This window comes from Sorex fumeus, unplaced genomic scaffold (genome assembly GCF_029834395.1).
Source record: "Sorex fumeus unplaced genomic scaffold, SorFum_2.1 ptg000045l, whole genome shotgun sequence".
Classification (NCBI taxonomy): domain Eukaryota; kingdom Metazoa; phylum Chordata; class Mammalia; order Eulipotyphla; family Soricidae; genus Sorex; species Sorex fumeus.
Window position 1 is genome coordinate 13,391,264 of NW_026606102.1, and position 22,379 is coordinate 13,413,642.

A 22,379-nucleotide genomic window follows, 5' to 3' on the forward strand; every position below is an offset into this window, starting at 1 on the left:
AGGAGGGGGGTGGTTTGTCTCCAGAGCCGGGGTGCAGCCTGGCTGACCTGGAGGAAAAGTAGGCATTGCCTCCAGAAGCTTGGCTGTGACCCCAGGGAAGGGCCAGCGACGCCCTTCAGCCAGGGGACGCTTCTGTGTGTGCAGGAGGGGGTCCCTGAGAGTGGCCCTGAGCCAGAAGGCAGGTTGGGGTTCCGACAGCAGTGGGTGAGGGGGGGGCTGAGAGGAAGGGGAGTCTGCTCCGCAGCTGGCCCCTGCTCTGGGGGAGATGGGGGATCCCTGTCTGGGGAACGTCTGTGGAAGCACAGAAGGGCTGTGCGGGTTTTGAGGGGGGACAGGAGGCCGTAAACAGGCCCCAGTGGTCACTGCAGGGGGCAGGAGCCAGCCTGCTCGAAAGTCCAGGCCCCTGGAGAACTGGGCTCACTGGGCCTGCCCAGCAGAGGAGGGAGGAAGGAGAGAAAAGGCAGTCGAGGGTGGACAGGGGCAAGGCCCAGGAGCGGGCTGGACGGGCGTGGTCGACTGTTCCATCTGGTTCTGTCCACTAGGGCAGCTGGCCCACTCACGGCTGTCCAACTCCTTCCCAAGCCTGCTTCGGGGCTTCTCACTCACTGGCGGCCCACGGCGGGGAGCCACCGTCCAGTGGGCTCTGGAGGTGGGAGTTGGTGGCGAAAAACATTCCACTTCCTGTCCCCTCCATGGAATTGCGTGGGGCCTCGGATGTCTGTGGGGTCGAGCCTCTTGGTTCCCACAGGTCAGCCGCGCCCCTCCCCCCACCTGTGCCCAGCCCTGTCACAGGTGCTCTTGGGGGCAGCTCCCAGAATGGGTGCACACACGCCACTGTGTGGTCTTCAGGACCCTCCTCAGGGGCCCGTGGAAGGCCAGGGACACGCACGCCACGTGTGATGGGGGTGCCCGCCTCTGGCCTCTCCCACACACCCCACCTCAATGTTGGACGAAAAGCAACCTGGTCCTGGGGTTACTAGGTGGGGACATGCCCAGCAGGCGTGAGGACCCGCATCCACCCCCTGGCACTGTCGGGTGTGGTCCTGGTGACTCCTGAGCACTGAGACGTCAGGTCTGCACTGTGCAGGTGCAGCCTTGCGGGGAGTGCCCGCCAGACCCCAGCCCCACGGGGGGCGGCCCCCAAGCCAAGTGACCATCCCAGCTCCCAGCCTTCCCTCTGTGGGGGCGTGTGTGGAGAAGCCAGCAGAGGCCCTGAAGGTGGCCCCAGAGCCAGCCCCGGAGGGCTTCCAGACAGAGGTGGCCTGGGCTCCTGTGGAGGAAATGAAAGACCTGCCGTCTCGGGTGCAGAGCCGAGCCCTGGCTAGCACCCCTCACCTTATCTCATCAAATCCCCCCACTCAGGCTCACAGGCCACCCCCTCAACCCCTCTCCCCCAGCCTGCCATGCGTGCGTCCAGCCCCCAGAGCCCAGCCCACCTCATGGGCTGCTGGTTGGCACAGGCGGGCCGAGAGACTGCTCACATGGGGTCCTCAGGCTGACCTGACCAGAGCAAACAGAAAGACCCCCCCCCCTTCTGCAGGCTGTGGACTCGTCCAGCTCTCCCAGCCAGCCCCAGCAGAGGCCCGTGGGGATGGTCCAGCCAGGCTTGGATGCAGTAAAGGAGAGAACAAATCAGCCCGCAGCTGGAAGCTCTATGCTGCCAGGAGATGCACGTCTCGGCCCCGCTCCTGTGGGCATCACGTCCCCACTCCCCTCATCCCATGCAGCCCACACCCTCCACACTCCCTCTGGGCTTATCAAAGCAATCCCGACTCCTCCCCGGGTTTGAGGCTCATGTTCAAAGCAGGGTAGGGGACAGCAAGCCCGTGGTGGGCACTGATGGGGGCGCTGAAGCTTGTGCCCACATATCTTTTTGTTTATTATTATTATTATTTTCTTTTTGGGTCACATCCGGCAATGCACAGGGGTTACTCCTGGCTCTGCACTCAGGAATTACTCCTGGCCGTGTTCGGGGGACCATATGGGATACTGGCAATCGAACCCGGGTCGGCCGCGTGCATGGCAAACTCCCTACCCACTGTGCTATCGCTCCAGCCCCTCTCTTTTCTCTTTAATTGATCACAGTGAATCACAAAGTTATCCATGACCGAGTCTCAGGCACACCGTGTTCCGGCTCCGACCCTTCGCCACTGCCCACGTCCCCCACTGGTGTCCCCAGTGTCCCTCCTGTCCCCGGCCTGCCTCGATGGCAGACACGTTTTTCTTTCTCTGTTCTCCTGTTTTTTTCTCTTCCCGCTTTTCATCCACGGTAGCCTGTCCAGGCCAGTCCAGGGGCCACAACTGGACGGCTGAGTCTGATGGAGACCCAGGAGAGATCCCTGCCTTGTTCGGGTCACCTGGGGAGTCCCAGGCTGACCTGGGGTGCCAAACTCATGCCCAGTTGCCACGTGCCAGCCCCTCACTGCCCCTCGTCTCTGCACCTCCAGGTCCAGGGCTCCCAGTGCAGCCACAGCACAGAGACACCAGATCCAGCACCTCAGGTGGAGGTAAAGAAGCCCCGGGGTCAGTTTACTGATGGAGGGGCCATGAATTATTCACATCTACTCCTGCCCTCAGCCTCCCTCTCTCTCTACCCGACCCTCACCTCCTGCCTGTCCTGAGCCCTGCCCGGCTGGGAGGGACCCTGGCTGGGACATGCTGTCAGGACGGGGCTTCTGTCTGCTGTTGGCTGTGGCCCTGCTGGGCCTAGTCCCCAGGGTCCGAACCACGAATGGTAGGTGCTCCTGGGGACGCTGGAGGAGGAAAGCCCGAGGGAGGCCCTGGCCCCGGGGTCTCCGGAAGTGTCTGGGAGGGTGCGGCAGAGAGCACCTGGGAGGTGGAGGTGTTTGCTTCAGAACTGTGGAACCGACACTCTGCCACCTGGTGTGTGTGATTCCCTGGCCAGCTTGGAGGGAGTGTTAGCCCTTATTTCACAACCTCAGCAGGGCTGCCTCGTTCTTTTTTTTTTTCTTTTTTGGGCCACACCCTGTGATGGACAGGGGTTACTCCTGGATCTGAACTCAGGAATCACTCCTGGCAGTGCTCAAGGGACCATATGGGATGCTGGGAATCGAACCCCGGGTCGGCCACGTGCAAGGCAAACGCCCTCCCCGCTGTGCTATCGTTCCAGCCCCTCTGCCTCGTTCTTAAGGGAAGGGCTGGAGAACTAGGAAGGTCCCTGGGTGGGAAGGGTCTGTGTTCTCCACCCCCACCCCCAAGAGCAGCCACGCGGACCCCAAGCCCCCCTCCCAGCTCCCAGGGCCCTCCCAGCGTTGGCTGCCGTCTTGATTCCTTGTGTCCTGGTGGCAGCCTGGGGCTGAAGACAGAGGCTCACATCTCCTTTCAGAGTGGCTTATACCCTAAGGGGTCCCATTTCACTTCTTCCCCCACCCCAAGAACACTTGGTGCAGGTCAAAAGACCACCTCCTGCAGGAAGCTTTCCAGAGCCCTGCACGGGCCTCAGAGGCTCTGCTCTCGGTCACCAAAGACTTCTTCCCACATAGGTCTCTAGAGGCAGGGGGCCTCTCCGGCACTCCAAGCATTGCCTGCCCAAGAAGATTCTGTCTGCTTGGTCCAAAAAGGCCCCTGCGGGCCTATGGAGGCCCAGAAGGAATGGAAGTTGCTGGTGAAGGCCCCCAGGCTGCTGGCTCCTTGCTAGAGAGAAGAGCTGTGGGCCCCAGGGGTCTGGGGTGATGACTTGGGGGTCATTGAGATTCGGGGGACCATATGGGGGTCAGGGAGCCTGATTGGGTCATGGAGAGCGGTGCAATGCTCTCACCACATGTGCCGTCCTGCGGGCAGGGCTGGGGGAGGACAGGCAGCAGACAGTGGACGGGGCAGTCCTCTGTGATTCCAGCTGTGAATTGCGGCATTGGGCTCACAGTCAGCAGGGCTGCCAGGACGATGTGCAGCACATGTGAGATACTGGGGATTTGAACTCATGACCACACTCTGGCACTGTTCCTCCGGGCTCCCACTGTGTCTTCTCTTGCAGGAACTTTGGTTAAATGTATTCCTCAGGATGCTTCTGGTTGCAAGAGACAGACACCCTCCTGGCTGAGAAGTGCAGGGCTGTGTGAGCAGGGGCAGGGATGGCAAGCTGGGCACAGTGAGGCCTGCTGCCAGGGATTGCCGCTTCCGCAGACGTTCCGACTGTCACGTGGGTCTGGGTGTCAGGGACGCTGAGCACAGTGTCTTTTTTTTTGTTTCTTTTTGGGTCACACCCGGCAAGGCACAGGGGCCACTCCTGGCTCTGCACTCAGGAGTTACTCCTGGCGGTGCTCAGGGGACCATATGGGATGCTGGGAATCGAACCCGGCTTGACGGCGTGCAAGGCAAACGCCCTACCCGCTGTGCTATCTCTCCACCCCCGATCACAGTGTCTTGTGGGTGTCTCTCTCTGCCTAGGGACTAGGGAGGAAGAGGACTCAGTGGCAGCCTCTGGGCTGTCCTAGAAGACCAGGGCCCCCTTAGGCCAGTGGTCATGGTGCGGGGCCAGCGCTGCCCAGTGGCCACTGCAGGACCCACCTGGGCACAGAGAGGGAGGGGCTGCTGTATGAAGGAGGAGAGGGGGCGCATTAGTGCAGGAGCTGGAGGAGTGTCGCTCATTCACTTCTTCATTTACTCAGCAATCCCTGAGGCTCTGTTCTCGGTGCTCACAAACTCCTCTTGGGGCTGAAGAGAAAGCGCAGGGCTTGAGGTGCTTGTGGGGTTTGATTCCCGGCACCACCTGAGCCTTCGGGGTGTTTAGGGGGCCAGTTGGGCACCTCTTGGTGGTGCTCAGGGCCCATGCAGGACCAGAGCTGGAGGCTGGCACATGGGCACCAAGCACCCCAGCACTTGAACTGTATTCTCAGCCCCCAGAGTAGGGTTTTTGTTTGTTTGTTTGTTTGTTTGGAGACCACATCCAGGGGTGCTCAGGGCTTGCTCCTGGCCTGCACTCAGGGAGCACTCCTGGTGGGGCTCAGGGACCATATGGGATGCCGGACATTGAACCTGGCGCTACCACGTGCAAAGCAAGTGTCCAGCCTGCTGTGCTATCTCCCTGCCCCGCCCCGCCTTGTTTCTTCTATCCCTCCCCCATCTCCATTGGGGGAGATCTGAAGGAATTTAAAAACAATCTCAGCAGCGTTTCATTTCAGCCATAAATAGCTCAGACTGTATTTCTAGGGCCCAGGGATGTCTCAGGGGCAAAAAGCACATGCCTTGTAAGCTTGAGGCTATGGGTCCGATCCCCAGCACCACCAAAAGGGGCAGAACAAACCCTTGTGACTCTGCCCTCTCGAACTCCGGGTGCTACAACACTGCAGTGAAAACTGTACGAACATTGGGACCAGAGACACAGTGGATAGGGGGTTTGCCTTGCCTATGGTCAATCTGGGTTTGATTCCCAGCACCCTATATGGTCCTCTGAGCCCTGCCAGGAGTAATTCCTGAGTGCAGAGCCAGGAGTAACCTCTAAGCACCATCAGGAGTGGCCCCCAAACAGCAACAACGAAAGGTAAGAGCACTGTGGGCAGGAGAGGCACCCTGCAGTGAGCACTGTGTGAGCTCTGCAGCCGTCCCAGCAATACCACAACCCAAGTGCGACCACCACAACCAAGTGTGTTTGCAACAACAGTGATTCGAGAAGGGAATAAAAAAAAATTGATCTCTAATCGAGAAAGACGTAAATATTAAACCAACATCATTCTAATGGGAAAATAACAAGTTCTTCATTTTATCACAGCTCATGTTCTATTTTCTCCAATAACAGCAAAAAATAATCTTATTTGGGTTTACCATCTCAGCATCCAAACACTGGCCCAGACTTTGCTGCTTTTTTTTTTTTTTTTTTTTTTTTGCTGGGCGGGACTTCACGAGTAGATACACACAGTGGTGTTCAGGGTTACTCCCGGCTCTGTGCTCAGGGATCACTCTTGGCAGAGCTTGGGGGACCATATGGGGTGCCGGGGATCTAACCCGGGTCAGCCATTAGCCAGGAAAGCCCTGAGTCTCTCGCTGCCCTTTCTCCCTGGCCTGTGGCTTTTGACTCCAGAGTCTCCTTCGGGCTGTATCAGGGACTCCTTTTCCCGCCTCGCTCAGAGCTGACGCTGCCTGGGTCAGGTCGTTATTAGAATTCCCAGGTCTCTGACTTGGCGGAAGGTCTCTGCAGTGCCATCGGAATGTCCTTCTAGCTGCTGTTGCCACAGCAACTTGGAAACAGATGCAAATACTTTCTCAGGTCCTGTGCCCTTGTTTGTTTTTTTAAAGTCCATGTTGCAGGTGGTGGTGGGTGAGTTTTCACTAGGGGTTCAGGTAGGCAGTACCTGCTGCAGTGTTAAGACTGATCATTGCTTTTTTGGGGTTTTGTTTTTTGGTTTTTGAGCCACACCTGGTAGTGCTCAGGGCTTACTCCTGGCTCTGCACTCAGGAATTACTCCTGGTGGTGCTCAAGGGACCATATGGGATGCTGGGAATCGAACCGGGTAGGCTGCCTGCAGGGCAAATGCCCTACCCACTGTACTCCTGCCCTTAAGAATGATCATTGCTTGAGGGTTATTAACCTGATCCATCCATTATCAAGTTCTTTATAAACTATAAACACACTGGGATAATTTTTTTTTTTTGCTTTTTGGGTCACACCCAGTGATGTTCAGGGGTTACTTCTGGCTCATGCACTCAGGAATTACTCCTGGCAGTGCTCGGGAGACTATATGGGATGCTGGGAATCAAACCTAGGCTGGCTGCATGCAAGGCAAATGAACGCCCTACCTGCTGTGCTATCGCTCCAGCCCTTGGATAATTTGAAACACTTAGCCATGTTGAATGAATTTTCCTTTTTGGTAGGGCCCGGACTGATCTGAGGATATTTGATTCATTCACCACTGCTGATGTACTCAAAAAAATGAATATGAAAGGCCGAAGCGGCTCTCTCTCTCTCTCTCTCTCTCTCTCTCTCGCTCTCTCTCTCGCTCTCTCTCTCTCTCTCTCTCTCTCTCTCTCTCAGCATGCATCGCTTCCCCCAACCTGGGTTGGCCGATGGCGATGGGTGGTTGAAGGAGGGAAGGAAGGCCAGGCTAGTTCGCCTCAGTTGCAGTTTATTCTGATCTCGTCTTTATTCTCTCCTGATTCTCCTCTGGGTTCTCTTGATTCTTCTCTGATCTTCCCCTTCCCTGACCCCCCTCATCCTACTCTTGGATACTGCTCCTTCATACTGCTCCTTCCTTTTTCTGCTTCTCCCCGCCCCCACACTCTTCAACCTTCCTTAAATCCCAAAGCATGAGGGGTAAGGGATACAATTGCACATTCAAGGATACAATCTTACAGTCAAGGAATGGAAGGTCCTTCCCTCAGGGGAAGCTTCTTCTAGGACAAATTCTCATCCAGCAAGACGACTGGCCTAAGGGCAAAATATGGGTGTGTTTCCCCTCTCCTTGGTCCAACAAACATATAATATTAGTCATTTTGTATGGACACAGTAAGAGATACATTAAGTTTATAGGGTGGCTCTCCTGGGGGCATCTCACTATAGATCTCAGACTACCCTGCTCAGGCCAGATTAGTCTTTCCTAACCCTAGCAGGGTCCTAATTCAGTTGTTACTCTTTGGATCATTACAGAATTTGTCTGTGACTGTGCTCTTAACTTACAGTTAAATATTGTGGTGCTTTGGCCTGGTCCATTCCGATGCCAGCATAACTCACAGCTTGCCCTGGGTCCATCCAGTCCCTCGTCGAAACCCTGCTTTTGGGGTGCTAGGAAGTAAGGGCAATTGAGGCGTAAGTCAAGAAAGCAGATGCCCAAGAGTGAATATTATTCCGAGTCAATTAACTCCCAAGTAATATTAACTGTCTTCCTGTGTCTATACAAAAAGGACATTGCTTTAAAGTAAACTATGCAAAAGGACATAAGAGAAGGAGAAAAGCAACATTTCATTCACAAATATAAAATCATAGACTTCTGAGGAATCTGACCTTACAAGTTAACAGAGTCTGATTGGGGGAGAAGGTGATGGACCCGGTCGGGAAAGCGAGCACAGAGAAGAGTTTACAGATAAACACAGAGAAATGGAAATGCCTCAGGAGCACTGTGATAAACCTAAGCTCCCTGTGGCAAGGGAAACAGGACATACCAATGTTATTCTAAAATGTTTAGAGCTATATTCCAATGAACGCAGAGGCATGGAGGTGCTTCAGGAGCATTGAGATGGGTAATACTCAGTAAACCTACACTCCTTGTGGCAGAGGAGAAAGCACAAACCAATGTTATTCTACAACTGCTGAGTTTCCAGGGCCTGTATGCTCGGTTGCCCTGGACTGTCTCCCTCAGCCCAGAGAAGTTTACAGGGAAGACCCATTTCCCTCCCCATTTGGCTTTCTCCTCACTTCCCTTTGGACTCATTGATCAGAATAGACGTCAGTGATGCAGTCAAGATCTATTCTTTTGGGACTGGAGTGATAATACAGTGGCTTGTCATGAGACTAACCTGGGTTTGACCCCTGGCACCCCATATGGTCCTCCAAGTCCACCAGGAGTGATCCCTGAGCACCACCTGGTAAGACCCAAAAGCAAACCGTGAGAGATCTGTTACTTCATTCCGGCTCGAAGACATCCGATGGTTTATTGTTACTGCTATTCTTTTTTTTTTCTTTTTGGGTCACACCCAGCAATGCTCAGGGGTTACTCCTGGCTCTGTACTCAGGAATTACTTCTGGCAGTGCTTGGGGGACCATATGGGATGCCGGGGATAGAACCCGGGTTAACCGTGTGAAAGCCAAACACCCTACCTGCTGTAGTATCCCTCCAGCCCCTGCTATTACTATTCTTTAGATGATGATGATGTGATGATGGTGATTCCTCCTGGCTGTGCTTAGGCGCCCCCGAGAGGCAAGGCTGAAGGTGCTTTGAATCCAGGGTCTCACAGGGACATACACTTTCCACACAAGCCATATCCCAATCCTGCTTGCATTGTTATTCTTTGTGCGGTTGTCTAAATTATGATTTACCTTATCAGTTATTCCCAAATATAGGCCATAACAGGAAAGGAAAATCCTCTTCCTGTACATCAATTTTCAAAAATTGAATTAGTGGCTTGGTGACGTAGATGAGCAGTCGAGCACCAGCTTTGCCCATGTGAAGCTCTGAGTTCCATGCCAGTCCCGTTCCCCCTCCCCCAAGGCACTACTGCCCAAGCAACCTCTAAGTCTTTGGCCTTCTTTTCAAATTTCTTTTAATTTATTATTTTATAACGTTTTATTTGATATGTTTCAATTCCCTGAATTTTTCCGTATGAAACTTTATTTAAACGTGGTGATTTACAAAGTTGCTCATAATACAGTTCTTTCAGATATTCAGTGTTCCAGCACCATTTTCAAAAAATATATAAATGCAGGTGCAGAAGTCCACAGATCAATGTGCTTTTTACGTCAGAATGAATGGGACTCAATTTCACTTATTACTGTTATTTGTTTTTAAGGGGCTAGAGTGATAGCACAGCGGTAGTGCGTTTGCCTTGCACGCAGCCAACATGGCCGACCCGAGTTCGATTCCTCCGCCCCTCTCGGACAGCCCGGCAAGCTACCGAGAGTATTCGATATGCCAAACACAGTAACAACAAAGTCTCCAGTGGAGACGTTACTGGGCCCGCTGGAGCAAATCGAGGGGAGGACAGTGGTACAGTGATATAGTGTTTTGTTTTTTAAATGCCCTCCTGCAGTTAGGATAGAGAAGAGACTACTAGGACAATGGTAGTTGGAAATGATCACTTGGACAAGAACTGAGTACTGAAAGGAGATAAAGGGATACGTGCCCAGGACCCCAGCACTGACTCTGACCCATCCTCTCTCTTGTCCAGGCGTCAAATGTGGGGGGGTGCTCTCGGCACCTTCCGGAAACTTCTCCAGCCCCAACTTCCCCAGGCTGTACCCCTACAACACGGAATGCGTCTGGCTGATCGTGGCGGCCGAGGGCTCGTCCCTTCTGCTCACCTTCCACGCCTTTGACCTGGAGTACCACGACACCTGTGCCTTCGACTTCCTGGAGATCTACACCGGGGCCTCGGGGGACAGGGGGAGCCTGCTGGGGAGGTTCTGTGGGCAGGTGCCCCCGCCGCCCTTCACCTCCTCCTGGCACGTCATGTCTGTTGTCTTCCACTCGGACAAGCATGTGGCCCGCCCAGGATTCTCCGCCGGCTACCAGAAAGGCAAGGGGGCCCCGGGAGGGCAGCGGAAGGGCAGCCCCGGGATGGAGGAGTAGAGAACAGAGGGGGTGGGAGCACCTCCAGCATCTGGGTCTGGGGGAGGGATGGGTGGGCAACCTGGCCACAGGTTGTGGGCAAAGGAACCTGTCTGGAGCCTCATTCCTAGTGGGTCTGCCCTCCCTTCTTTCTCTCCCTTACTCTTGGAGAGCCCCCAAGTCTCCCACACTCAGGTGCAGGAGCACCCCAGCTCTCCGGCCTCCTTCACCCTCCTCCCTCTCTCCTCTCCTCCACTCCGCACTTGGGCTCCCTGCTTGTCCCCTGGCCAAAGCCTTTGAACTTTATTCATGCCAGTTCCAGTGACACACAATGGCAGAGGCAGGAGGGGACCCCAACGCAAACAGGGAAGGGGCCCCGAAAGGTGGCTGATTCCTGCTGCCTGTGAGAACTGTAGACCGTGAAACCCAAGAACCACAGACGGATCCAATCATGCTGTGGAATTTTGGACCCTAAGCTTCTTCGAATGTTCAGCCATCAAAGTCAAAATACCATGGGGCGATGTTTTCCAACATTTTCAAATACAGGAGCACCCCTGTATCGAATGGAACCTTATGGCAATGCCTGATATGTAAAAGAGATAAAAGGAGCGTTGTAGGGTAAGGCATTTATTTGGAGACAATTTCATATTTTTAACATTCACTTATCCTCATCCAATCGCTGAAAGCATTAGCCAATGTGGATGGTTTCCAAATTGCTAAATGTTAACAATATGAGCTCTGTGACCGCAGATGCTGTTTTCAATTGCTTGAAGGAGAGTTGGGTGGGGACTGGGGGCGTGGCTCAGCTGTAGAGGGGCGTGGCTCAGCTGTAGAGGGGGCGTGGCTCAGCTGTAGAGGGGGCGTGGCTCGCATTTGCCTTACAAGTGTGAGGTCACAAGGTTGATCCCTGCGCCAGCCCACAGGCCGGGAGTGATTCTTGTCCTGTAACCCCCCATGCCTCAAGTATGTGGCTCATGCCTCACAATCACATGCGTGGCACTCCGTGGTCCCCACGCCGCAGGAACGCTGCCAACGGGAAGTGAAGGGGAGAGTCCGGAATAGAGGGGCACTGAGCAGGAGACCACTCGGCGGAGGGCACCCCCTGCACCCTGCCCCAGGGGCTGCTGTAGGTCCCTGAGTACAGCTGGCAGCCTGTGGAAGGGATGTCACAGACCCCCCTCTCCTTTCACCAACAGCCAGACCAGAGAGGGGATGCACAGCCCCCAGGTCACACAGCAGAGAGGAGGGAACTCTGGGGCAGAGACCAGAGAGGGGGTGCACCACCCACAGCTTACACAACAGAGAAGAGGGAACTCTGGGGCAGATCAGCGAAGAGATGCACTGCTCCCAGGTCACACAGCAAAAAGGAGGAAACTTTGGGGCAGCAAACCAGATCTACAGGTCACCCAGTACAGCGGGGGGCTGGGGTCCCTCAAGAAAATCAGCCCCACTGGAGACCCCTAGTAGGCTGGCCTCAGGGCTCAGGACTTTCCCAGTCCGCACAAGTGTGCAGGGTGAGGGCGGGGGGCTTCAGTGTCCTTCCAGGGCACAGTGCTCAGAGCAGGCCTGCCTGGGGGTTTCTGGCCCCTCTTCTTCCACAGCCTCCCCCAAATACAGCCCCTCTCTGAGAGGATGCCAGGACAGGCCAGTGCCAGGACACCCCACTCTGTGCCCCAGCTGCTGGGAGGGGACAGTGAGAATCAGGCGCAGGCGCACGGCTCTGCAGTAAGGCCTGGCCACCCCACTCACAATTACTCCTGCAATTATCCTTGCAGTTACTCTGTTACCCTCACCGGTTACCCTCACAGTTACTCTTTTTTTTTTTTCCTTTTTGGGTCACACCCAGCAATGCTCAGGGATTACTCCTGGCTTTGCACTCAGGAATCCCTAGCAGTGCTCAGGGGACCGACCATATGGGATGCCAGGGATCGAACCCAGGTTGGCTGCGTGCAAGGCAAATGTCCTACCCGCTGTGCTATCCCTCTGGCCCCTCACAGTTACTCTTGAGGTTATTCTCACAATCACTCTTGCAGTTACTCAAGCAGTTACTCTATTATTTTTTTTTCAATTGAATCACTGTGAGATACAAAGTTACGAAACTGTTCATGACTTGGTTTCAGTTATACAATGTTCCAACACCCATCCCTTCACCAGTGTACATTTCCTGCTACCAATGTCTCCAGTTTTTCTGCCTCCAAGCCACCCTCAACCACTATGGTTTGCAATACAGGTGCTGAAAGGTTATCATGTATATTTCTGTGCCTCCTTTCAGCACTCAGTTCTTGTTCAGAGTGACCACTTCCAGTTGTTGTCATAGTGCTCCCTTCTCTGTCCTAAGTGCTCTCCAAGAAGTTACTCTCAAGTTTATTCTCACTGTTACTCTCACATTAATCTTGAAATTAGTCTTTTTATAAAAAAATAAATGTTATTGGATCACTGTGAGATACAGTTACAAACTTTCATGATTACATATCAGTCATACAATGATCCAGTACCCATCCCTTCACCAGTGCACGTTTTTCACCACCATGGTTCCCAGTGTCCCTCCCCCCCCCCACCTCATCCCACCACCTTCCTCTGTGCCAGATATATTCTTTCTTACACTCTCTCTAATTTTGGGTGTTATGATTTGCAGTACAGATACTAAGAGGCCTTCATGTTTGATCCTTAGTCTACTTTCAGCACACATCTCCCATCCTGAGCGATCCCTCCAACCATCATTGACTTAGTGATTCCTTCTCTATTCCAGCTGCCTTCTCCCCCAGCTCATGAGGCAGGCTTCAAATCGTGCAGTAATATTCCTGGCCCTTGTGTCTACTGTCCTTGGATGTCAGTCTCATATTGTGTTATTTTATATTCCACAAATGAGTGCAGTCATTCTATGTCTGTCCCTCTCTTTCTGACTAATTTCACTTAGCATGATACTCTCCATGTCTATCCACTTATACTCAGATTTCATGATTTCATCTCTTCTATCAGCTGCATGGTGTAGATGTACCAAAGTTTCTTTAACCAGTCAGTGGTGTTTTATCCTTGAAGATGCCTTTAGCTTCAATATCATGGAGGGTTCTGCCTACATTTTCCTACATGTGCCTTATGGATTCAGGTCTGATATTAAGGTCTTTAATCCATTTGATCTGACTTTTGTGCTTGGCCTTGACAGAGGTCTGAGTTCATTTTTTTTGCATGTAGCTGTCCAGTTTTCACAGCACCACTTGTTGAAGAGGCTTTCCTTGCTCCACTTGACATTTCTTGCTCCTTTATCGAAGATTAAGTGATTGTATACTTCAGAGACTGTGTCAGAATACTGTACTCTGTTCCGTTGGTCTGGGGGGCTGTTTCTATTTCAATACCGTGCTGTTTTAATTACTACTGCTTTGTAGTACAGTTTGAGATTGGGGAAGGTGATGCCACCCATCTTCTTTTCCCAAGGATTGCTTTGGCTATTCGTGGGGGTTTATTACTCCATATGAATTTCAGGAGTGTTTTGTCCATTTCTTTGAAAATGTCATGGGTATCCTTATAGAGACTGCACTGAATCTGTACAATGCTTTGGAGAGTAATGTCGTTTTGACTATGTTAATCCTTCAAATCCATGAGCAGGGGATGTGCCTCCATTTCCTAGTGTTCTCTTTCATTTCTTGAAATAGTGTTTTGTAGCTTTCTTTGTATAGATCCTTCACTTCTATAGTTAAGCTGATTCCAAGTTACTTAACTTTCTGAGACACTATTGTAAATGGGATTGCTTTTTTAAATATCTCTTTCTCCTTTTTCATTATTTGTGTATAGGGAAGCCATGGACTTTTGGGTGTTGATTTTGTAACTTGCCACCCTACTATATAAGGAGCTTTTCTGTAGAACCTTTAGGGCTCTCTAAGTATAGGGCTCATCTGCGAAGAGTGAGAGCTTGACTTCTTCCTTTCCTATCTGGATGCATTTGATATCCTTTTCTTGCCTAAGTGCTATGACAAGTACTTTCAGTACTCCATTGAATAGAAGTGGTGAAGGTGGGCAACCTTGTCTTTTTCCCGATCTTAGAGGAACTGTTCTTAGTTTTTCCTGTTGAGAGTAATGCTTGCTGTGGGCTTATGATAGACGGCTTTGACTATATTGAGGAAAGTTCCTTTGACTTCCATTTTGCTGAGAGTTTTTTTTTTTATATCATAAATGGGTGCTGAATCTTGCCAAATGCCTTTTCTGTATATATTTATATGAGCATATGGTTTTTATCTTTCATTCTATTGATATGGTGTATTATGTTGATTGACTTGTGAACTGTTAAACCATCCTTGCATCCCGGGATGAATCCTACTTGGTCATGGTGTATGATCTTTTAATCTTGCAATTCCAGTTCCTCTGGCAGTTACTCCCTGTGGTCACAGGTGACGTCAGGACGCTGCCCATGACCCTGCAGGTCTCCACTTTAACTCCCCTTTCTGCCTAAGGGCCCTTCCTAAGGTCTCAGCTGGTCGCCCTACAGTGTCCTTGGCCTGGAATTTTGGCAGCTCTGGGGTTCAGATGCTCCAGCTCCCTCCCAGCTCCCAGAGTCTCCCAGGGGCTCAGCAGTTGGCTGACAGCATTCTCACTCCCTGCCGGGGTCCCCCTTCTCTCCCAAAGGACTCCTGAGCTCCCTCTCTTGCCTCTAGGGTCTGCCTGACTTCCTGTGGCAGCAGAGGTGGAGGCCTGGGGTGGGGGACGCTTGGGAGGGCGGTTTGGCATGGGGGTCTGGGTCCCCAGGCAGGCTGGTCAGGGCCCTGTGGGGAGGTGAAGGTCACTCCAAGTGGGCTCCCTTGCAGATGTGTGTGGCGGCGTCCTGACGGGCCTCTCTGGGATCCTCACCAGTCCCGAGTACCCCAACAACTACCCCAACAGCATGGAGTGTCGCTGGGTGATCCGGGCCGCGGGTCCTGCGGCCGTCAAGCTGGTGTTCGTGGACTTCCAGGTGGAGGACAGTGAGGGCTGCCCCTACGACTACGTGGCTGTGCTGGGGGGACCTGGCCCGGCCCAGGGGCACCGCTACTGCGGCCACGCCAGGCCCCCCACCCTGGTGTCGCTGGGCCACGAGATGCAGGTGGTCTTCAAGTCCGACTTCAACATCGGGGCCCGGGGCTTCAAGGCTTACTACGTCTCAGGTAGGGCACGGGGCCTGCCCTGGGTCCAGGTGCCTTTGGCCTCCCGGCTCCGACTTCTCACTGCCTGCCTAGAATGCTCCGTCACTGCTGGGGCACTAGGAAGACACCTGGCTTAGCCTTCCCCTATCTGGGCCTGGGTCTCCATACTGAACTCACTGCATTTGTGGGGGGCTGACCTTTGTAGAATGCTTGTGTGGGTGGGTGAAGCCGGGGGCTGTTCACCAACTAGTGGAGGAGATGGTGGGAGAGCTGGTCCGCAATGACCCCGTGTGGTCTGTGCTAGCTCACAGTCATAATCCTGGGAGACTTCCTGGAGGTGGGGAGAACAGAGCAGTGCTTGGAAAGGCCTAGTCACCTGCACGGGCAGAGGCGTGGAGGACAGACACAGGGTAGGCTGGAGCACTGTGGGGGGAGGGCAGGAGCCAGGAGAAAGGGGAGGGTGAAGGGGTAAAGCCGTGATAAGCCTCTGGACGTCACAGAGTCCACTGGGGAGTGGCCGGTACTCGGTGCTGGTGCTGGACACACTACCCGCAGAAGGGTGCGGGGTGCACTGATTCCTGTGACCTGGGCTCCGGCTGCCGGCCTGGTGCCCACGGTCTGCCGGGCTGGCACCAGCCTCATGTCCGCGGTGCTCAGGGTGACACCTCTGCCCTTCTCTCCTCGGTGCCCTGTCCCCGTCCCCAGGAGAGTGCCAGGAGGTGTACACGGCCCTTCGGGGCAACTTGTCCAGCCCACAGTACCCCAGCCCCTACCCCAACAACGTCCACTGCCACTGGACCGTCCGCTTGCCGCCCGGCTACCGGGTCAAGCTCTTCTTCCTCGACCTGGAGCTGGAGGAGCCCAACAGCCTGACCCGGGCCTGCGACTTCGACCGCCTGGCCGCCTTCGACGGGGGCAGCGAGGAGGCGCCCGGGCTGGGCAGCTGGTGTGGCCGCCGCCTGCCGCCGCCTGTCACGTCCAGTGGGAACCAGCTCCTGCTTCTGCTGCGCACGGACCTGAGCACCGCCCGCCGCGGCTTCTCTGCTGCCTACATTGGAGGTAGCCGGGCAGGAGGGGGGTGTTGCCGTGTGAGGGTGTGGGTGGTATGTGGCTGCTGGTGGGTGCTGTGTGAGGGCGTGGGCGTGGGTGGTGTGTGGGTGGTGTGTGGGTGCTGGTGGGTGCGGTGTGAGGGCGTGGGTGTGGGTGGTGTGTGGGTGCTGGTGGGTGCTGGTGGGTGCTGTGTGAGGGCGTGGGCGTGGGTGGTGTGTGGGTGCTGGTGGGTGCGGTGTGAGGGCGTGGGCGTGGGTGGTGTGTGGGTGCTGGTGGGGAGGGGCCCAGGTGTCTTCCCAGTGCCTTGGTTTACCCTGACCCTGCTAGCGGCTCCTCCCTTTGGTGGCTGTGCCTCTGTCGGTCCTGCCCTGTGGGACAGACTGCTGGAACCCTGTCCCACACCCACTCCTGCAGCTGTGGGTCTCTCCAGCATTAGGCCCGAGAGCCCTGATTCTCCCCTCCCCCCGGCTCTGCCTCCCCACTCTGAGTGTGCCTGGGTCTCCCCACCCAGGGCCAAACACAGGACAGTCATCCTTATGATAAACCCTTGGGAAGGCAGCTCTGGAACTGCCTGCCGCCTGGTTCCTACCCGTCTGTCTCTGCCTGATGATAGTGGTTGACTTAAAGGGCATTTGTTTTCTTTACATAACAAGCAGTCTGGAGCCTGGCACCTGCCGGTTTGGCTCAATTGTCTCTCCAGTGGTATTTCTGTCAAGCCTTTGGCCACATGACTGCAGAATGGCTGCCACTGCACCGGACATTGTGTCTATGTCAAGGCAGAAAAGAGGCAGAGGAGGTGCTAGTGACTTATCCTTTCAATTTATTATGAAAGCAAAAGCATGTTCACGAGTCTTCAAAAGACATCTTGGTCTCCTTGGCTCGAGCTTGGTCACATCTCAGGCAGAGGAGGCTGAGGGCTGCCTCCAGGGCCCAGGAAAGACACAGGCTCGGCTCACAGATGCTGCCACTGACCCACTGACCCATGTCAGGGTGGATGGTGGCAATGCGGGGGGCTAATTAGGGTCTGCAGGACGGAGCCTGGCTCTGGGTCGCCCTTCCCGGGAGGCTCCTTCCTTACAGGCCTCAGACCTTTGTGCCTTCAGAAGCTCCTTCCTCTTCCTCCCCAGCCAAGGGGCGGCTGTGGAGCTGCAGGCAACAAGCTGGAGGCCCCGGCCCTCCCCAGCCCCCACTAGCCCCCTCCTAAAGGCTGAGCCGTCGAGAAGGGCCCCTCCAGAACCCAGCCTGGAGCTCAGCGAGCCCAGGGCTCCCCCTGGAGCATCTTCAAAGTCCCAGTGGTCCCTTTCAGCCCTGAAGGTCCAGGACACACGCCTTCTCCCTCGGTGCCTCAGAGACGGGCGAGGCAGCTCCCGCCCAGCTCCTGTTCCAGGTGCTTCCATGCAGAGCCCCCCCACCCCCTCCCCCACCTCCACACCCCATCCCTGTGGGAGACCAGGGCCAGACAAGGACCCTCGTGCTGGGCAGGCCCCAGCTGTGCCCAGGCTGCCGCCGCCTCCCAGCAGGAGGCCAGCCTGGCCATCAATCAGGGCGACACAGTTCAGCGCCACCAGATCATCGCGGGAGACGCCGGGCCCATAAATCCTGGCTGCCCAGACACCAGAGGCTGAAAAATGTCTGAGGCATTTCCCGGAGAGGGCTGAGAGCTCCAGGCCTCTGGCTGCTCCTTCTTTCCCTCCCTGCTGTCCCCCTGAACACAAATGCGCATGCACACACACACACACACACACACACACACACACAGGCTCACAAAAGCACACACAGGCTCACAGAAGCACCCACATGCACACATACAAGCTCAAAGACACACACACATACACACACATGCCCACACACACACGCACACACGCGCACACAGGCTCACTGAAGCATACATGTACACACACTTGCATGCCCACAGAAGCACAATATATAGAGACATACCTGCACACACGTGCATAGAGAAGCACGCATGAACACACACTCCCACACCTACATGCCTCCATTTGACACAGAAGATGGGCTAGAACACACATACGTACCGGCGTACACATACATGTGCAGAAGTCCACATGAATCTACGCATCCAAGCAGCACACATATACACCTGCACGCACAGGTTACACAAGCACACCTAGACATGCCTCCACCTGCATACATGTGTCCATAAGAAGCACACATGAACACACACGCCTACAGAACATACCTGCTGGAGTGCCTACGAACACACACTTTTATGCATGCACACAGAAGCACACAACTCACACACATGCTTTCACAGAAGTACACATGAATATAACCCCTCGCACACCTGTGTGCACATAGGAACACAGAGATGCATGTACACATATACCTGCACACACGGACACATGAACACATTCATGGACATGCACACAGAAGCACACAAGTATACACATGCACACACACAGGTGCGCACACACACACACACACACTCTCTCACAAACCTGGACACTGAGAGTTGGGGCGCCCTGGCTGGGTGCACCCAGAGAGGGGCAGAAGCCCCGGGTGGTGGAGAACAGCTCAAAGGCCTAGTGAATGCAGGGGTCTGAGGCTTAATCTCCCGCACAGCACTGTCCCCCGGTACTTCCTTAGTGAGCCCCAAGCATTGCTGAGCTTAGGCCCTGAGCATGGCCCCAAATCAAACCCAAAACCCAATTCTGTGCCAGGAAGAGCGACAATTCTCAGTGCTCCTGGTTCCTACTCTGAGAACGATTTAGGGGGGCTGGAGAGCATCCAGGATTAGGTGCAGGCCTTGCCTGTGGTTATCCCTGGTTCGGTGCTTAATGTGGATGCCCTGAGCACTGCGTGGGTGATCCCTGGCACCGAAGGGTTCCAAGCAGATCGATGGAGAGTCATCAGGGTCCCAAACGTCTCCTGAGCACAGCTGGGGAGTCCCACCGTCAAAAGGGGGTTTAGGCACGTCCCACCTACGGGGTCCTGGGGTCCTCGTGGGGAAGGGGCTTCCTGGCCTCCTTTGCATGGATACAGCCCCTTCCCGCATCCGTCCCCAGATTCCCACACTTCTGCGCCTTTCCTTTTTCCACTGCCTCTCGGTTCCGGTTCCGGGAGATGGAAGCGCCCAAAGGCAGCACTTGGGAGCTCTGGCGCTGAGGTTGGTGCCTGCGCCCGGGTGACCATCAGTGGTTGTTCGTTAGAGGGCTGAAGGCAGCGCCCGTCACCCGCAGAGGGATCCAGAAGTCGCATCTAGTGCAACCAGGGCCTGTCAGTTCCCTCTGGCCCGCCGAGCTCTGCGCCCGGCTCCAAGGATGCAGGCCCGGAGCGTGCGCCCTGGGGAGCTCGGGGTCCTGCAGGGGTGGAGAGCACAGCTCCATGTCAAACACGTCCCTGGTCCCCACCCCGGCTGGGCTTCTCCTGTCACCGCCCCTGTGGCGGGGACTGGGGCTGGGGCCTCCCTGCCTGCCCCCCCCCCCCAAGGCCGTCAGTCGGTTCCCCGTCCATCCGTCTGTCCGTCGGTCCGCAGTGGTGCCCATGAACGTGAGCTGCTCGCGCACCGACTTCCTGATCCTGATCGCGGCGCGCGCGCTCGCCCCGCTGCCGCGCACCAAGGTCTACCTGGGCAGCCGCAGCTGCGCCGCCCAGCAGGTGGGCGGCAACTTCCGCATCCAGGCCCGCTTCGACACCTGCGGCTCCGAGACTCAGGTAGGGGATGGGGCGGCGGGGATGGGGGTGGGGGTGGGGGTGGGGGTTGTGGGGGGCGGGACGGGGGACTGCGCCCTGCTGCAGAAAATCAGCTCCCCATCCCACCCCCTCCCCCGCGGCTCTGCTGGAGGCCGAACTCGGAGGCCCCCTGGCTTTAGCCCAACACCCTTGCTCAGAGTGGACACAAGCATAACTGGCGGGGAGAGGGAGGAGGACCCCTCCTGCCCCTTCTCCCCAGGGCCTCCCAGGGCTCCAAGAAACAAAAGACTTCAAGTAACTGGACCCAGCTCCCCTGGAAGGTTGCCGATGAATTCCTCTCCCGTCCTTGACTTGGGGGTGGGGGGCAGTCTGTGCACCCTGGTCCGGGCGCCCCAAGTCTCTGGACAGCAGCCCCAGCACTGCGGATGTTCATATTCTTAGGGACCAGCCAGGAAAGGGGGTGGGGCGAAGAGAAACCCCAGCCTTGGCATCCAAGGATTTGCCAGGTGGACTTGGAAGAATCCATGTACTTACCCGAGACCTGTCCCTGGGGGTCCTGGAGTCCCCTCTCTATGCAGTGCACCCCGCCCCCGCCCCCAGCTGGCTGACTGCTTCATTTCTCCCCTGGACCTCCTCTGCCTGCTGGCAGCCACCTCCTTCTGCTGGAGAAGAGAAGTGGGGGTCAGTCTTGACAGCTAAGACAGCCTGCCGGCACCTGGTCTGTCACTCCCTCGCGGGGGTCCTCTCTAGGACCAGCCACATCCCCCCCCTCCTGCATTGGGCTTGTCCATGTGACAAAGGAGCAGCCCCGAGCATGCCTGCCAATTCACCCTCCTCTTAAAGTGGGAGCAAACATTGACCCCTCAGGTCTGATCCTGTCCTCCCAGACAGCCCGTCCTCCTTCCCCCGACACAGAGGGGGACCCTCAGCTCTGCACAAGGAGGGGGCGGGAGGGGTGGGCCCATGCTGTAGGGAAGCAGGGGTGGCCGGCCCTCCAGGTGTGAGTGAGTGCCCGTGCCCCACAGAGGAGGAACCACACTTTGGTCATTGTCAGCGTGTTGTACATCGACTTCTCAGACAGTGAGCAGGAGGACGTCCATGAGTACGAGGTCCGCTGCGAGCCGCGGCACAAAGAGGCATCCGTGCACCTGCTGTCCGGCTCCGACTGGCTGGGTCCCTACGCGGCCACTGCTGAGCACCTGCAGGAAGCGCCCCCCAGCGACCAGGTGGAGGCGCTGGAGGGCCCCGTGGCTGTGGTAACTCAGGACACCAGTGACATCGTCTTCCTGGGCCTGTGCATCCTGGCTGGCGTCCTCATGGTCATTGCCATCGTGGTTCTGATGCTGCTGTGAGCCGGCGGGACTGGCACCGGGCGTGTGGCAGACCAGTTTGGAGACCCCACGGCAGGGCCAGGCCTGGACTTGGTGGTGACAGTGGGTGATGACACAGTCCCTGCCCTGATTCTCTCGGGCCCAGCATGAGGGAAGAGCACGCAGAAGAAGAGCTCTTGGAATGCTGCTGCCCTGGCTTTGATTTTGGGGTCACACCTGGTGATACTCAGGGCTAACTCCTAGCTCTGTGCTCAGGGATCACTCCTGGTGGGCTTGAGGAATAAATCACATGTAGGGCTGGGGATTGAACCGGGGTTAGCTGCGTGCAAGGTGGTGCCCTACCAGCTGTGCTGTCACTCCGACCTCTGCCGTTGTTAATTTTAAAGCTATTCTCCCTGGAACTCCCCGTGTGCACTGCTTGTCCATGGAGATCAGTGTTTTCCAGAGTGGGCAATACCACTTTGGGGGTGGGGGGATGCTGGGGTGATGGGGGTGGGGTGGGGTAAATCTCGGGGACATCTGGGGGGGACTCTCAGTAGTTTTTTTATGAAAAGGGCTTGGGAGGCAGATAAGCTTGTGAACTTCTGAAGACAGTTGGAGTCACAGTGCTAGCGCTGATGACAGTTCAGTCAGTTTTTCTAGGCCTTTCCTAAGTCAGGGGACAAATAAGGACACTTCAAGTGCTCACGCCAGGCTTCACTAGCAGGAAACTCAGGGTCCATCCAGGGGCCCTGACTCTCCTGAACTGACCGAGCAACCTTGAGAATTTCTTCTCACGCCAGTCAGGAAGCGAAAGTCCTCAGCCCCCCCCTCCCCCCGCCGCCCCGCCCGCGTGCTGCTGTTCCTGCCCCTGACACTTGGTGTCGCTGTTGAGGAAGGGCTGTGTGTTGCCCCGGGCATGCCTGTGTCCTGAGCCTAAGCTCTGCCCTCAGATCCTGTCCTGAGGCTGGAGGCAGGGAATGGGGGTCTCAGCCAAGGGCTGTTTCTTTAGAGGCGTTTTTCTTGACTGAACCACTGGC

The 22,379-nt window shown here is 55.6% G+C and overlaps 1 protein-coding gene across 1 annotated transcript; it reads left to right on the top strand.

The window, feature by feature from the left end:
• Nucleotides 1–2,655: 2,655 nt before the first annotated feature.
• On the top strand, nt 2,656–21,381 carry CDCP2 (CUB domain containing protein 2). Its single transcript, XM_056122271.1, has 6 exons — nt 2,656–2,734; nt 9,835–10,182; nt 15,011–15,346; nt 16,031–16,384; nt 19,872–20,050; nt 21,055–21,381. The coding sequence occupies exons 1-6, from the start codon at nt 2,656–2,658 to the stop codon at nt 21,379–21,381; spliced, it is 1,623 nt and encodes a 540-aa protein (XP_055978246.1).
• The last annotated feature ends 998 nt before the right edge of the window (nt 21,382–22,379 follow it).

Coding starts and splice junctions, on each gene's coding strand:
- CDCP2 (XM_056122271.1), top strand. CDS start 2,656: ATGCTGTCAGGACGGGGCTTCTGTCTGCTGTTGGCTGTGGCCCTGCTG. Junction 2,735..9,834: donor CAGGGTCCGAACCACGAATG/GTAGGTGCTCCT, acceptor TCTCTTGTCCAG/GCGTCAAATGTGGGGGGGTG. Junction 20,051..21,054: donor CCTGCGGCTCCGAGACTCAG/GTAGGGGATGGG, acceptor CGTGCCCCACAG/AGGAGGAACCACACTTTGGT.